The sequence below is a fragment of the Chinchilla lanigera genome, unplaced genomic scaffold, assembly GCF_000276665.1.
Source record: "Chinchilla lanigera isolate Chin_1 unplaced genomic scaffold, ChiLan1.0 scaffold00019, whole genome shotgun sequence".
In the NCBI taxonomy this organism is placed as follows: domain Eukaryota; kingdom Metazoa; phylum Chordata; class Mammalia; order Rodentia; family Chinchillidae; genus Chinchilla; species Chinchilla lanigera.
Window position 1 is genome coordinate 23184727 of NW_004955420.1, and position 14571 is coordinate 23199297.

The window sequence follows — 14571 nt, forward strand, 5'->3', positions numbered from 1 at the left end:
ACACACACACACACACACACACATGAAGAAGAGAAAGAAACTGAAGTTTCTTCTGTACAGGGCAGCTACCCTCAGTTTAGGCTCAGAGGTGGTCCAAACAACTCCCTCTCTCGCATCACTCCACACTCCAGTCCAGCCCCAGGCCACAATGCCATGGACAACAGACAGAGAGACCTGGGGGATAAAGGTCTTTATTGAACAAAGTTATCTCAGTTACAAAAGAACAGAAGGTTACGATGACCGCAAAGGTCTGGAGCAGTGTCCAGCCCTGATGGCCACTTAGAGGTCATAGTTGGGATTCTTCCGAAGGATAACAAAACCTTCCAGAATGGGGGTAACCGGAAGAAACTCCTCAGTGGCCAATTCCGCACGCTCCCCATGGGCCAGCAACACTGGGGTTGTGTGTGTCTGGAACCCTGTGATGGTCTTAGGCTTCCCAGCCTGCCCCACCACATCCACTGCCTGTGGGACAAGAACAGTGAAATGAGGGGACTCCAGCTGAGAGGAAAGCGATGCCTCACCACCCCCACTCACTTCCGAGAAGCAAGACCCATGTGTGTTCTCCAGGTTCTCCAGCACAGCCTGCACCACCCCGCGGCACAAGCCCTCACCTGGCCCACACGGACAGACACTGGCAAGGGCCGCAGCTCCTCATCAAAGGTAACCAGCATTCGGGGCTGCATGGCAGCAACCAGTCCATACAGTACATAGTGTGATTTGCCTAGAATGACTGAGAGAAGCACAAAGGACAAACACTTACAGACAACAGCAGGGAAGACCTGGCCTGAACCACGCCCTGACCAGTTAACCCGCTATCAGCTGAACTCATACTCCTCATACACCTAACTACTTAGCCCGCCATGCCCTAACTCTCTTTGCCCACAGCCCTCCGACTCGAGCACCACTTTTCCCAGTCACTTAGGAGCAAAAGCGAGTTTCAGCATCCCCAAATCTCTTCAGATCCTATCAGAGATGTGGGAGATAAGTCTCATGATGCACACAGGCCCAGAGAACCTAGAGTGACACAGAAGAGCTAAGCTGGTGTCCTGAATTCTAAATTGCCCAGACGGCTCTGGTAAGGACGGACAGAGGACATCCCGTGCCACAACATGTTTCTGACAGCAACTCACTGTTTCGAACATCCAGGAAAGAGACAAGCACAGTGAGCAGCCCTGCCACGGCCACCTGACTCATGAGCTGCCGGTCACTGTGGTAGGGGCACAGGGTGAGAGTGCCCTTCCCCAAATGTGTCAGGCCCTGTGAGAACAGAGGGAAGTGGGTGTAGAAGGATGAGAAGGTATCGCCTAACCCAGCCCAGCAAAAATCCCGCCTTGTGTTCCCATCTTCCCTCCCAGGCCAAGAATCCATGCCCTCCTCCATCGTCACACACACTGGGCTCGGCGCACCCGAAGGCGCACGCTTCTATTATGTACCTGGGCCAAGCGCACCATGAAGAGGTTGTTGGGGTCCTTGGCATGATACTGGGCTAACTGGCGCAGCATTGCTGCCAGACGGGCATTGTTGGTACCTAGAAACGTTCAACATCACGGAGGCTTGAAAAAAAGCCTTTGAATCTTCCCCCGATCTGCTTACCAATTTTCCTCTGCCTGGTACTCACCACTGCCCACCATGCCCATGGCAAAGATGGAGTTGTAGGAAACCTCTGGATCAGCATCATGAGAGAATTTGCTCAGAGTATCCAGGATATTGAGGCGAGGGTTTGAAACGGAAATTAAGGCCAGTGCTAAAGGTACAGCCCGCCGGAGTGTGGGCTCCCCATACCTCAGCTGGTGGTAAAGGAAAATAACAACAGATAAGGGAAAATGGTAAAAACATGTTTAACTACAGGTATGGGCTAATGCATGAAAAGGGACCTTCAACTCTGTACAGAGAGCACAGCAAAAGACCACTTCTCCACCAAGAAAAAACATCGGCAAAGTCTCCTCTGCGGAACCCCCAGTCATCAAAATCAGCGTATTCCAGGGCTTGGGGTGTAGCTCAGGAGTCAAGCGCTTGTCTAGCATGCGAAGTCCCTGGGTTTAACCCCCAACACCATCCCCCCAAAAAAGACATTCCAGTCTCCTCTGCCAAACTCACCAAGTGGCCAAAGGTTCGAAGAGCCATCTCTGCACCAATCTCCTCCCCCATAGCAATCAGGGCGATGCCAAGAACAGCCACTCCCTGTAAGTGAAGAGACAGTAGAGCTAACTAACCTACACAAGCCAAAAACAGTTACCCTGACTCAAGACCTCTGAAAATATGCGACCCTGTGGGGACCACCCTCAACCCTCGACGCTCGCAGACAGACCACTCGCCTCCTTTGCTAATACACAGCAGTCACCTGGGGTCTCCACAGCTGCGCTACACACGTCTCCCTTCTCCCCTAGAGCACCCTTCTGAGAGGGCCCGGCTGCCCCATAACCTGATGCGCTCCCATGTCAGCAGGGGCTTCCTTTTTGTCCTTGTCCTTCTTTTCTTTCTTGTCTTTGTCTTCTTCCTTTTCCTTGGAGTCAAAGTGCTCACTACAAATGTGGAGCAGCTGCTGCACCTTCAGAACATTCCCAGAGCCTATGGCAGGGGGAAAAGAGATAAAAATGAGAAGATACCCAGGAAACAGGAGAAGCCTAAAGAATCAAAGGCAGAAGCGTGCAGTCTTAATGTACAGTGAGGAGAAACTTATTTTATGATCTTTTCATTAAAAGCTTGATTGAAAACTAAAAGAACAGAATCTGAGGCAGATCAGAAAGAAGGACAAAGGAGAAACCTGGAAACAGAGGACCAAGAGAGCAGTGGAAGACTGGGAAGCACAGGACGGTAACACAGACCTGCGTAGGCACACACATCCACCAGTGTGTTGGCAAAGCTGCGGAAAGGCTCCGACACAACCTCCAACGCGGCCAGGATCGCCTCGATGGCTTCACCCTTCCCTACAGGACAGATTCCAGGGGTCAGAGGCCACACGCTTCTGTCCAGCTCATCCTGGCACATACACCCGCCCTGCTGTATCCAATGACTGCTGGCCCCTGTCCAAACTGAGAGCCAGCCCCTCACCCAGGTGGTTGAGGCCCAGGCCAAGAGGCAGCCATCGGGCGTAAGTGTCCTTAAGCTCAGTCTCTGACTTCTCCATGATGGTCTGAAGGATGGTAGAAGTGACATCTCCATTGCAGGAGCCCACTGCTATCATTCCACAGGCGAGAGCTGTCACACCTGCCACCTAGGAATAAAAAATCAGTATTACCTGTGGCAATATTGTTTTTTTTTTTTTTTTTTTTCTTTTGAGACAGGACCTCACTATGTAGTTCAGGGTAGCTTTGAACTCACTATGTAGCTCAGACTGGCCTCAAACTCAGAACAATCCTCTTGCCTCAGCCTGCCAAGTTCTGGGATGACAGGCATGCGCCCACGCCAGGCCTTTTTTTTTTTTTTGAGACAGGGTCTCATTATGTAGTCTAGGTTGGCCTTGAACTCATGCTATAGTCCTGGTCAGCCTCAAACTTGCAGTGATCCTCCTGCCTCAGCCTCCTGAGATTACAGACATACATCACTACATCTGGCTACACAGAGTGAGATGCTAACACACTTAATTATCTGTCTTGATTCAGGATGATGATTCCTATAGTGCACTGTTAAGCCATCTCCCCGAACCACACTAGGTTTAGAATAAACACTTCCTGATCTTAGATCACAACAGCAGCAGCCATTCACTGAGACTTACTGTATGCCAGCCAGGGTGCCAACTACTTTGCACACTCTTTTAACATTTAGTCCTCACAAGCCAGGCATGGTGGCAGATGCCTGGAATCCCACCAAGCACATCACTTTGGGAGGCTGAGGCAGAAGGGTTGTCATGAGTTCAAAGTCAGCCTGAACTATATAGTGAATTCAAGGCCAGTCTGCACTACAAAGTGAGACCCTGTTTCAAAAAACCGAACAGGGGCTGGGAATATAGCTCAGTGGCACAAGTGCCTGCCTGGCAAGTGCAAGGTCCTAAGTTTGATTCCCAGTACAAAAAAAAAAAAAAAAAAAAAAAAGGGTGGGGCAAAAAGGGGAGCCCTCCCCCAAAAAAAAAAAAAAAAAAAAAAAAAAAAAAAAAAAAAAAAAAAAAAAAAAAACTAAATAAACAAACAAAAAAAAAACTACTGAATGAAAATCATCGCTATAGTTTGGCCCCCAAAAGTCCCACATGTTAAAGGCCTGCTCCACAAGGTGGCACTGCTGGGAGGTGGTCGGAGCGGAAGAGTGTGAGGTCTTCAGGCCAGAGGAGCACCCTGGAAAGGAAGATCGGAACCTGGGCCCTTTCCTCTCACTCTCTGTGCTCCCTGGCTTGTGATGAGGTGAGCAGTCTTCTCTGCTGTGTGTTCTGGCCACAGTGTGCTGCTCCCCCAAAAAGCAATGGGACTGCCCAGTCACATACCATAACCTCTAAACTCTGCAAGCCGAAATCCACCTTCCTATTAATAAGCTATTTATCTCAGGTATTTTGTTATAGCGATAGGAAGCTGACTGATACAGTCTCAACCATATTAAGTTATTCCACCCTCTAGTCCAAGTAGTAAGTAGCTCCTCGATGACCTCAAGGGCTGAAACTCAGTACCAAAATGTTAGCTTCAACACCCAGCCTCAACTGGGCTGGAAATCCCAGTTTTAAGGGGTTTATTTCATTGAGATGTCCCCACCACACACACATTTCTTTTTTACAACTTGTCACTGAGACACTCAGAGCATCTTCCCTAACTACTATAAGTGACCAACAGCCTCTACTCACCTCCATGCTGGACTTGGAGTCTCCCATCACAGGCAACAGCAGTGTTAGAACATCCTCGCGATTGGAGCCAGCATAGGCCAAGCCTAGCCTGCAACAGCCAGAGCAGCACAGCCAGCGATGATACGGGAAAGGAGCAGGGAGAGGACTGGTCATTTATTCATCCTATCAACAAACATTAACTGAGAGCAAAATACTCGACAGCAGGGTGGCAGTCCTTGGCAACACAAAGGTGAAAAGGGCCAGTTCTTGTTCACCAGAGCTTACAGGCTGAGTCCTACCAGGGGAAGAAGCGAGAAGTCTTACCCAAAGATGGAGCCGAGCCTCATGGTGTTGCTGTTGTGGAGCACATAGTCGGAAAGCAGTGCCAAGGCAGGGTCACACTCATTCCGGACCCCAGAGTTCACAATGCCACAGGCAAGGAGGGCTCCTGACTGCAAAGAGCAGATTCTCTACTCAGGCACTGTACCATCTCTGGCACAGAGGCTCAGCAGGGGCCTCACTGTGCACCCAACTTCACTGAAGTGAAGAAGGGATAGACTTCGTGACTGACAGGGAGGTACTGCTGTGCACGAACGCAGAATCCACAATAAGCAGGCCCAGCCAGACCAACCTTGATATAGTCTTCAGAGGAGTACAGGTACTTGTCAATCTGAGTGAGGCCACCATCCACATCCCACAGCAGAATCATGCCCAGGGATGCGGCTGCACTTAACATTCCTACACAAAGAAGAATCTATCAGCCTCAAAAGGGCCCCTTCCTTTTTTTTTAAAGGGCCCTTCCTTGAGGCAACTCTTAAACCCGCCCCAGCCCCAACTCTACTGTGGATCTTTCATAGATAACTAGTAACAAAATTATACCATGGTCCTTGTTCTTGTAAAGCCATTTGTTGCCGTCATCAGTAAGCAATTTGTCCTGGCCAAAGGCTGCATTTACAAAGCCATTCACAAAAGAAGAGGCCAGGTTCATGCGAGCGGAGTCCACCTGAGAGCCACTGCCACCAAACCCTGCATGCGAGGGAGAAAAGAGGAAAGGCTGAGCACAGGACAAGAAAGGAACGGTGTGGCAGCCTGTCTCTTGTTCTAAGCTAACCCATTAGGACCCACCATCCACGCCCCAGTGGCCTGGAAAAAAGGCTCGGGAGAATGCTGAACTCTTTAGCATAAGCAGGTTGGCCGAGCCACCACTCCCAATACAAGGGGAGCAATTAACATCCTTTTAATACCCCAAACAGTGAGGGCTACTTACTGTTATTCTCCAGGTGGGTTTTGTAGATGTCATCAGGCACCTTGGGCTCCATGATGTCCAGCTGAAAAGAAGGCAAGAGGGTCACCACTGCACTCCTAGTACTCTCCTAGCAGACCCTCTGTTATCTCACTGCACAGCAAGTCTCACTACAGAGAGTCTGGTCAGAGGTACTCAAGTAGGTAGGCAAAATGGCAGGTAAAACTTAAAATTACAATCTAAAAGCCTTGATGGAAAGAGGAAGAAGATTCTCACCTCCCGAGCCAAGGCCAAGAAGTTGCTGTTGAGCTGTACATTTGACATGATCTCTGTCAGGTCCTCATACTCCTCTACATCTTCACTCAGCTCAAGGAACACCCCATGCCGGCCTAGCATGAATGCCATCTGCTTCTGTACCACCCTGCGAGAGAAAGCCACCGCACCTGTTCACTCCCATCCACTAAGGGCAACGGAAAGCCCCTCAGGCCTAGCCAGAAGTCCCAGCTCTTCACGAAAATGCTCCATGCATGGCTTATCTCTTCCTTTGCCAACTTCTTCCCCACATACACATCCTTGCAGGAGGTGAAGATGTCTTCTACCAGCTCCATGTCATTGAGCATCAGTGCCAATCTCAGGGCTTCGGGAAAACGGCTAAACTTTCGGAATACACCCAAGGCACAACGCAGCAGGGCAGAGTTCTCAGGCTCCGGCACATAATTCACACAACTACAGAGGTAGAAGTAATACAAAATTTGCGAAGTCTCAGACATCTGTTCACCCTATTCAATTCCCTTACCCAAAATAAATACTGAATGCCTACTACATTCCAGACAACACTACTCTAGACGCCGGGACCGCTAAGGCAACACAAAGACCTGTCCTGAAGAAATTAATGGATGTCAACAAATTAACCTCAGCCTGGTAAGACCCTTGAAGCAGACGCTCTGGGAGAACAGAGGAGGCGCAGTTGAGAAGGAAGTGCCGACAGGACTGTTCTGACACCCATCTCTACCATGCTCACTCACCTGGTAAGGTACAGGCAGACCTTTGCATATGCATTCTCATCGATGTCCTTCTCCAGCATGTCCACCTGCTCAATTTCCATGAGCAGGTCGCATGCCTCATGCTCGGCATTGTGGGCCATGTTGTAGGGGACAATCTCCTTCACAAGAGTAAGCAATGGCTCCCGCTGTACTTTCTCTGCATCATCCAGCTCCTGCCACTCCTTAGCCACTTCTCCTGCCAGATGCCTACAGACAGGCACAGACTATTAAGGGTACACAGTTGTGGGGAAAGCAGTTTCCTGTGGGTCAAGGAACTCAGTGTCTGGGATATTCAATACGTCAATACTTTAGTACAAAGCGCTCCAAGCCTGAAGCCAGAACTATGCCTCGGAGTCCCCTTCAGATTCTAGAGAAGAAAAGTTCTTACCTGACATACTCATGACCCCATGATGCCAATTCTTCCTGGGAGCCAACTAACCGGTACTTGAGGCATTCACGCTCCCCACTCATGGTCATAGCCAAAACAGAGATGATGTCAGCAGCAAAACGCTACAAAGAAAGCAGTCCTTGGGAGTCAAACCCAACAGTCCAGGGTAAGGGAAGTAGAATGAAATTGAGATCACTGTCATTACGCCCCAAATTATTAACTATGTATCTGTCTCTATACTAAAAATGTTACTTACCTAAGCTAAGCTTCTAAATAACTGCAAAGTTGGTTACTACCTCTTTTAAAGTAACATAGCTGAAAGATGATAAACAAGGAGGGAAAGCAACAAAGAAGGAGCCTCTAAATGTTACTTATTTTGGGGGCTGGGGATTTAGCTCAGCGGCATAGCCCTGCCTGGCAAGCGCAAGGTCATGAGTTTGATTCCCGGTACTGGGGGAAAAAAAAAAAAGAAAAAAATGTTATTCATTTTTGAGGTGCTGGTAATTGAATCCAGGGCCTTCACACTGAGCTATATCCCAAATTTTTTTTTTTTTTTTTAGGCAGTGTCTAAGTTGCCCCATCTAGATGAGTTGGTTTGAACTTGTGATCCTCCTGCTTCAGCTGCACTAAGTGCTGGAATTACAGGCATGTGCCACCCTGCCTGCCCTAATTTATTCTTTTATGAGATGGGCTCTTACTGTACTTAGCAGACTGGCCCCAAATTCCTGGATTCAAGAGATCCTCCTACCTCAGCCTCCTGAGTAGCTAGGCCTATAGGTGTACCACCATTCCCAGTTTGAATTTTAATTGCAATAAGCAATTAAGTTCTAAGCAAAAAAGACCTATAACCTAGGAAGATCACCATAGCTGCTATATGAAGAATAGACTATCTAAGAAGTAAAGAACAAAAGCAAGGTCAGTTAGGAGGTTAGTCATTAAATTCAGTGAGAACTAAAGATTTCTGGATTAGAGTTGTAGCAAGAGGCAGAGAAGTAATTCAACTGGAAATATATTTCAGAGATTTTTTTTAAAAGTTTGCACGCACGTGAGACAGAAGAGAAAAACAAGGACGGCCATGGTGGCACACAGCCATGGTCCCAGCACTCGGACGGCTGAGGCAGGAGGATTGTTATGAGTTCAAGACCAGCCTGGGCTACAAAGTGAGCTGAAGGCCAGTCTGAACTGCACAGCGAGACCCTATCTCAAAAAAAAAAAAAAAAGGAGAAAAGAAAAAGAAAAAAAGTAAAGAGAAAAACCAAGACTAAACATAAACTGGAAATAGATCACACTAAGAATAACCCAAGGTCCAACATAAATGACAGAACTATCTTCTGAGGTGTTGACTCTCCTTTCAGCACTTATGTTGTTTGTTTGTTTTTTTTTTTCACTGTAATGACCAGACCAGATACTAGGTCTATCAGGTTTCTAGGCTGCTCCATGGTGTAGATGAACAGGAATTCCTCAACTAGATCCTCCTTCAGCTTCTGAAATAGTTTTACCTTATTCTCCCCAGGAGCCATATTCTCATAGATTTCCTTTAGTTTGCCATAGTGTGGACGCAGAAATTTGAGAGGCTTGGGCACTGAAGTCATAGAAGTTGTAGAAGAACGAATCTGCCTTCGAAGTTCCTCCAGGGCTGGTCGGTACAGGGATGTGTCCTTCTCCTAATCAGGAGATGTTAGGACTCAGACAAAAGGAGTCACACTCCTCCAATTCATAACGCAGACACACTTAAATAGCCTTTCCACTGGGGATATAACTGTCTCATTCACCTGTCATTCCGCCACACCCGGCACATTGCCTGATACAAAAAAAGTAGCCCGCTTCAAATATCCTTTGTAACTCCCCTCCCTCCCATCCTCATCGTAACACTGACCCTACCGTACAGTCCACCCCATAGAGCAGTTGCTGTCTCGAAACAGAATAAAGCACACCAATGGGAAAGATCCGAATCCACACCGGTGCACATTAACACAGGACTGACTCACCCCCAGCCGTTCTACGAGCATCTCCAGTTCATCCTGAAGTTGTTTGTCCTCCTCAGACTGGAGAGTTGGGGGAAGAAGCTCGTCAAGAGAAGGATCCCACTCACAGCCTCCTCCCACTCACCCTGTGGCAGGCGGAGCGGGCGCCAGCCTCCTAGGAGGGGCAGGTGGCCCAGAAGAGGGGCCGGGAAGGGGAAGCCCCGCAGGAAGGCAGTTCCTGAGCCAGCTCCGCTGGAATGCCTTCCTTGGAAATGGCAACCAGTCTCCGATCCCATCTCCTGGGGCGGTGGTGCAGGGTGCTGGGAACGGTGAGGGTGGCAGCGTGGAAGAGAGAAGGGCGGGCAGAGAGGCAGGGTGCTAGGAGCCCCGGGGGTGTCCCCAGCGCCCTCTCCCTGACGCCGCGGGGCCGTTGGGAGCCGGGCCGAGGCCTGCGGGAACGGGGTGACTCAGCCCCGCGGCCTCCTCCGCCGGCTCCCGGGATCGCGCCTCACCAGCTCCTGCTCTTTGTCCTTGTCTCCCGCATCCCGCCGCTCCTTGCCGCTCGACTTGTCGTCCGTGCCGCTAGGGCCTGTCCCTGGGGGTTGCTGAGGCTGCACCGGCGCCTTGTCCCGGCCACCCTCCTCCATCTCTGCCACCACTGCCGGACCGCTGCGCGCGCACCTGCTCGCACCGCCCCTTCTTCCCAGAGGGCCTCGCGCCAGCCGTCAGAGGCGCCCCGCCCACGACCGGAAACATTGAGAGTCCGGCCCTACGACCACGCCCCCGGGTGCCTTCCGGGAACTACGATTCCCAGCCTCCCGCGCGCCACAAGCTCTGCTCAGCTCGGTGCCACCTGGACGTGCGGCGTGGGGATTGAGCTGCTGTAGGTGGTGAGTGGGCTGTGAGCATGCTACCCGCCCGTAGGTTTCCTACCAGTGTGAACAGAACCGATAGTGGCACCCCAGTTGGTGAAGTGTGGTGGGAGAGACGGGACTTTTTCTTTTCTTTTGTCTCGCTGGCGTAGAACTCAATATGTAGTCCAGGCTGGCTTCGTACTCGCGGCGATCCTCCTGCCTCAGCCTCCCAAGTGCTGGGACTACAGGCGTCCACCACCACACTCAGCTGACAGACAAGATTCTTAAGATCCAGAACGCTCGGAGGGGGGACTGTGTGATCTGTTTATCACTTTTACCCCCAGTTGAACAAGAGTTCCTGATTATTATCGTCAAGGTGTTGCTGCTCCCTTAATTCTTTCTAGGAGCCAGGTGGAGTAGAAGTGGGTAAATTAAGTGTTATGTCCAGTGTCGAATTCTGGAGCTAAAGACACTGTCAAGTTCTTTGCCCTCGCCCTTTGCTCCTTTTTGCCCGTTGTGACTTGGAGGGGGTGGAACCGAAAGGCTTTATGTCAGGACTAAAGTTGAAAAACAGGACAACTCTTTGTCATCTGGAATCACCAGGGTTTGATTTGAACCCAGGGCCTGTCCTATGCTCTGGAATCAGGATTTGAACCTCAGATTTTCGGCTTTCCATGCCTTTAACCGTTTCAGGCAAACCCTCAAGGTTTCCTCTTCAGCTTGGGCTGTGGGTGGGTGGGTGTGGCTGTTGTCTAGAAGGTGAGAAAAAAGGAAGTAATTATTTTTCCCTTTTCCTGTGGGAACACTCACCACTTTGATGTCTTATTTTATGAGTTCTGACACATTAAAGAATGCAGAAAGTGGGTTTTTTTTTTCCTTTTGAGACTAGAACAGCATACTTAGCACTGAATGCTGGCTAAATGTTTGTATGAATGTAGATGTAAAGTTTGAAGCCCATTAAAAACTTGCTCTTTTCCAGTCAATGCTTGGACCCTAGCCACAACCCTGCGTTTCCCTTGGCCATGACTGCCCCAGCCCGGCTCTGCGGACAGAAGTCAGACAGTTCATAGGTGTTCTGCGTATTCCATTTCTATCTCAAAATGCTCTCTCTAGCCATCTACAGAGATTTCTCCTAAATCTCTGATTTCCTTCTATCAGATGCCAGATTTTGTGGCATACAGCAGTTGTATCCCAACCAGCACCCTGGAGGCTGGTGTTGGAGCACAGCTGTAATCCCAACACTCGGGGGCTGAGGCGGGAGGATCACTTCGAGGTTGAAGACCAACCTGAACTGCAAAGTGACACCCTGTCTCAAAAAACAAAAAGCAAGCACCTTGGAGATGAGGCGGACATTGTGGCACAAAGCACAGCCCATGAAGTAGCTGGTGATTCCAGATGACAAAGAGCTGTCCTGTTTTTCAACTTTTTGCTTGGTTTTAAATTTTCCAAAATACAAAAAAAGAAAAGAAAAGAAAAGAAAACTTTTCCAAAATAGAAAGTTGGGAGGGTAGGAGAATGCACACTTTAAAGACCGAGTGTTCGAAACCAAATTTTGTGATTCACCAGCTGTGACACCTAGGGAAGCTGCCTAACCTCTCTCAGCCTGGCTTCTACGAATGTGAAGTGTGAGTAATAACCTATACCTTCGGTTATTTTGAAAACAAAATGAGACAATGTATGGAGTATGCCTGGCTAAAGGCCCTGCAATTAGAAAGGGGTGGTTGTCCTCTTATTTTCCAGATACTTTGTATCTACTGGGCTGAATAAAACCCCTGCCCCTGTTCCCTTGTCTCCTCCTCCAAGCACTCAGGCTTCCAAGCCTCTCCTCAAATCCAAATGTCTGGCAGTTATTTCCAAGGGTCTTTGATAATATCTTTTTTTTTTTTTTGGTTTTGGTTTTTCTCCGGTACCAGGAACCGAACTCACGACCTTGCGCTTGCCCGGCAGGCGCTTTGCCGCTGAGCTAAATCCCCAGCCCCCTGATAATATCAATGTCCTGATTCAAGCTTCATTTCAGTCAGACTACCGTCCGAGGAATACTCCTTGTTACCGTGTGGCCAGACTCCCAATTTCCTGGTCAAACTGCTCTCCGATGTTGTGCCAACCCATTACTGGACCTCTTCTCTGTCCTTCCTTCAAAGTGCACCTGTAAGCCGGGCGTGGTGGCGACGCCTGTAATCCCAGCACTCGGGAGGCTGAGGCAGGAGGATGGTTGCAAGTTTGAGGGCAGCCTAGGCTACAAAGTGAGCAAGGTCAGCCTGAACTGCATGGTGAGACCCTGTCTCAAAAAGACAAAAAAAAAAAAAGTGCACCTGTAAACCTGTAAGCCTGCTGCGCTGCTCCCCAAACTTGGCCTAGATGTACAACTGTGTATCTTATGGATGCCTCTACTCATCTGAGAGCCATTCAACTTGAAGCCCTCACTTAAGCAGCGTTTCACGTCCACCTGGCTGCTCACGGCGCTGCACCACTGCCACTGGCTTGCTGCTTTGTTTGCACGGCGATCTTCAAACAGCCACATGGCTGTGTGGCCGTCACTGTTAACTCCCAGGACTGACAGCAAATCTTACGATTCCCTGCTTTACACCTACTGTGACCACCGCTCTTCTGCAGACTCCCAACCCCCATGATGTCCCCTTCATTCGCCCTGGTCTGATCACCTGCAACACTGTGTCTTTCTAAACATGGCCTGGCCCTTCAAGCTGATTAGTGTTTGTATGTTGCTATTCCTTCTGCATGGGATGCCCGTTACTATTTTCAGCTAGTAAATTCTCCCATCCCTTGAACTCCAGCTCACTATCACCTGTCTAGGATCATTATGCTACCCTACCTTTCAGGTTATTTGTTTCTTCCCTGTGTACCTACCTCTCCCTGTCTCTATTCTGAGCTCCTGGAGGACAGGGAAGTATGTCTTTGTTCTCCTAGTACCCAGCCTAATACCTGGCTTGTGGTAGGCCTTCATAAAGACTTAGCAGAGGCCAGGCACCGTGGCACACGCCCGTAATCCCAGCACTTGGGAGGCTGAGGCAGGAGGATTGCTGCAAGTTTGAGACCAGCCTGGGCTACAAAGTGAGCTCAAGGCCATCCTGAGACAGTGAGACCCTGTCTCAAAAAGACAAAAAAAAAAGACTTATCAGATGGATGAATGAATGAATGAATGAATAGCTTTATATTCTTCAGTCATCTTTGTGTTCAATAACGACTCTTTGGGGGCTTTCTCTGGAGCTCAGAGCTGGGAATTGGAAAATTGCCAGGATTCCCCATTTGTGATCTCTGATAGGCCCACTGAAACTGTTTTTATGAGGGACCCTTCCAGCCTGACATTTCTAGAGCGCTACCAAGGGTGAAACCGCATTTCTTGGCGTGTCGCCTTCTTGAGAGTGGGAATTAGACCTCCCAGTGGGACAGCATAAGAGACGGCCCGGCACTTCAGCAGTAATCCCTGCATGCATCTGTGCAGAAGCATAATCCTTTACTTCCCCTCCTTCCCCAACACACCCGGACATATCACAGATGCACACCCACAGCCGGATAGGGGCGTGCGGTAGAGGTCACATCTGCCGCAAATGTTCGCCTTGCCTCTGGAACCAAGCACCTGCAGCGTTCTCAGCAAACAGATACTGCCTGGGTTTGCTTCAGTGTGTGTCTAGGCTTCCTGCAGCTGCCTGGTTGTCACCATTCCCTGCCCGGGAAAGCATGGAAATGCCCCTACTGTCCTGATGGTCCCGCTCAGAAACATGATGAATTTGGCCAGAAGACAGATGTCCGTGTTAGAGTCTAAACTCTGCCATCACAATGTTGAGGATGAACTGGTGATGATAGGGCTGGGGATTTAGCTCAGCGGCACAGCGCCTGCCTGGCAAGCATGAGGTAGTGAGCTCAATTCCCAGTGCCGGAAAAAACAAAAACAAACAAACAAAAATGATCTGGTGGTGATGAAGAACATCTGAGTTGCAAACCTAAATGCAATTTGACATCTCTGACATTGCGAGCAGTGCATTCCTTAGTTTCCCCACTTGAAAAATAGAGACAGTGGTAAAACCACCTTAAAACTTGCTGTGGAGATTTAATGAGATAGTATCTTTAAAGTGGTTAACCCCGGGTTTAAGCAAAAAAATAGGGATTCAATAAATGAAATTTTTTTTTTTTTTTTTTGGTCTTTGAGACAGGGTCTTGCTATGCATTTCAGGCTGGACTTGAGCTCACTTTGTAGCCCGGGATGGTCTCAAACTTGCAGCAATCCTCCTGCCTCAGCCTCCCAAGTGCTGGGATTACAGGCGTGCACCACCACGCCTGGCATGGGACTCAATAAATGAAGCTGGTAATTACTGGACA

At 49.3% G+C, this 14571-nt stretch overlaps 1 protein-coding gene across 1 annotated transcript; it reads right to left on the reverse strand.

Moving 5' to 3' along the window:
- Positions 1 to 187: 187 nt before the first annotated feature.
- On the reverse strand, positions 188 to 10083 carry Psmd2 (proteasome 26S subunit, non-ATPase 2). The gene is made up of 21 exons (XM_005383335.2): positions 9895 to 10083; positions 9407 to 9463; positions 8918 to 9082; positions 7419 to 7540; positions 7013 to 7237; positions 6555 to 6713; positions 6264 to 6408; positions 6012 to 6072; positions 5624 to 5770; positions 5376 to 5482; positions 5069 to 5196; positions 4766 to 4853; positions 3052 to 3214; positions 2826 to 2927; positions 2423 to 2568; positions 2098 to 2181; positions 1619 to 1787; positions 1434 to 1528; positions 1131 to 1257; positions 612 to 730; positions 188 to 462 (listed from the first exon to the last, which is right to left on the reverse strand). Exons 1-21 carry the CDS (start codon positions 10027 to 10029, stop codon positions 280 to 282), a joined length of 2727 nt encoding a protein of 908 aa, XP_005383392.1. The 5' UTR covers positions 10030 to 10083; the 3' UTR covers positions 188 to 279.
- Positions 10084 to 14571: the final 4488 nt, after the last annotated feature.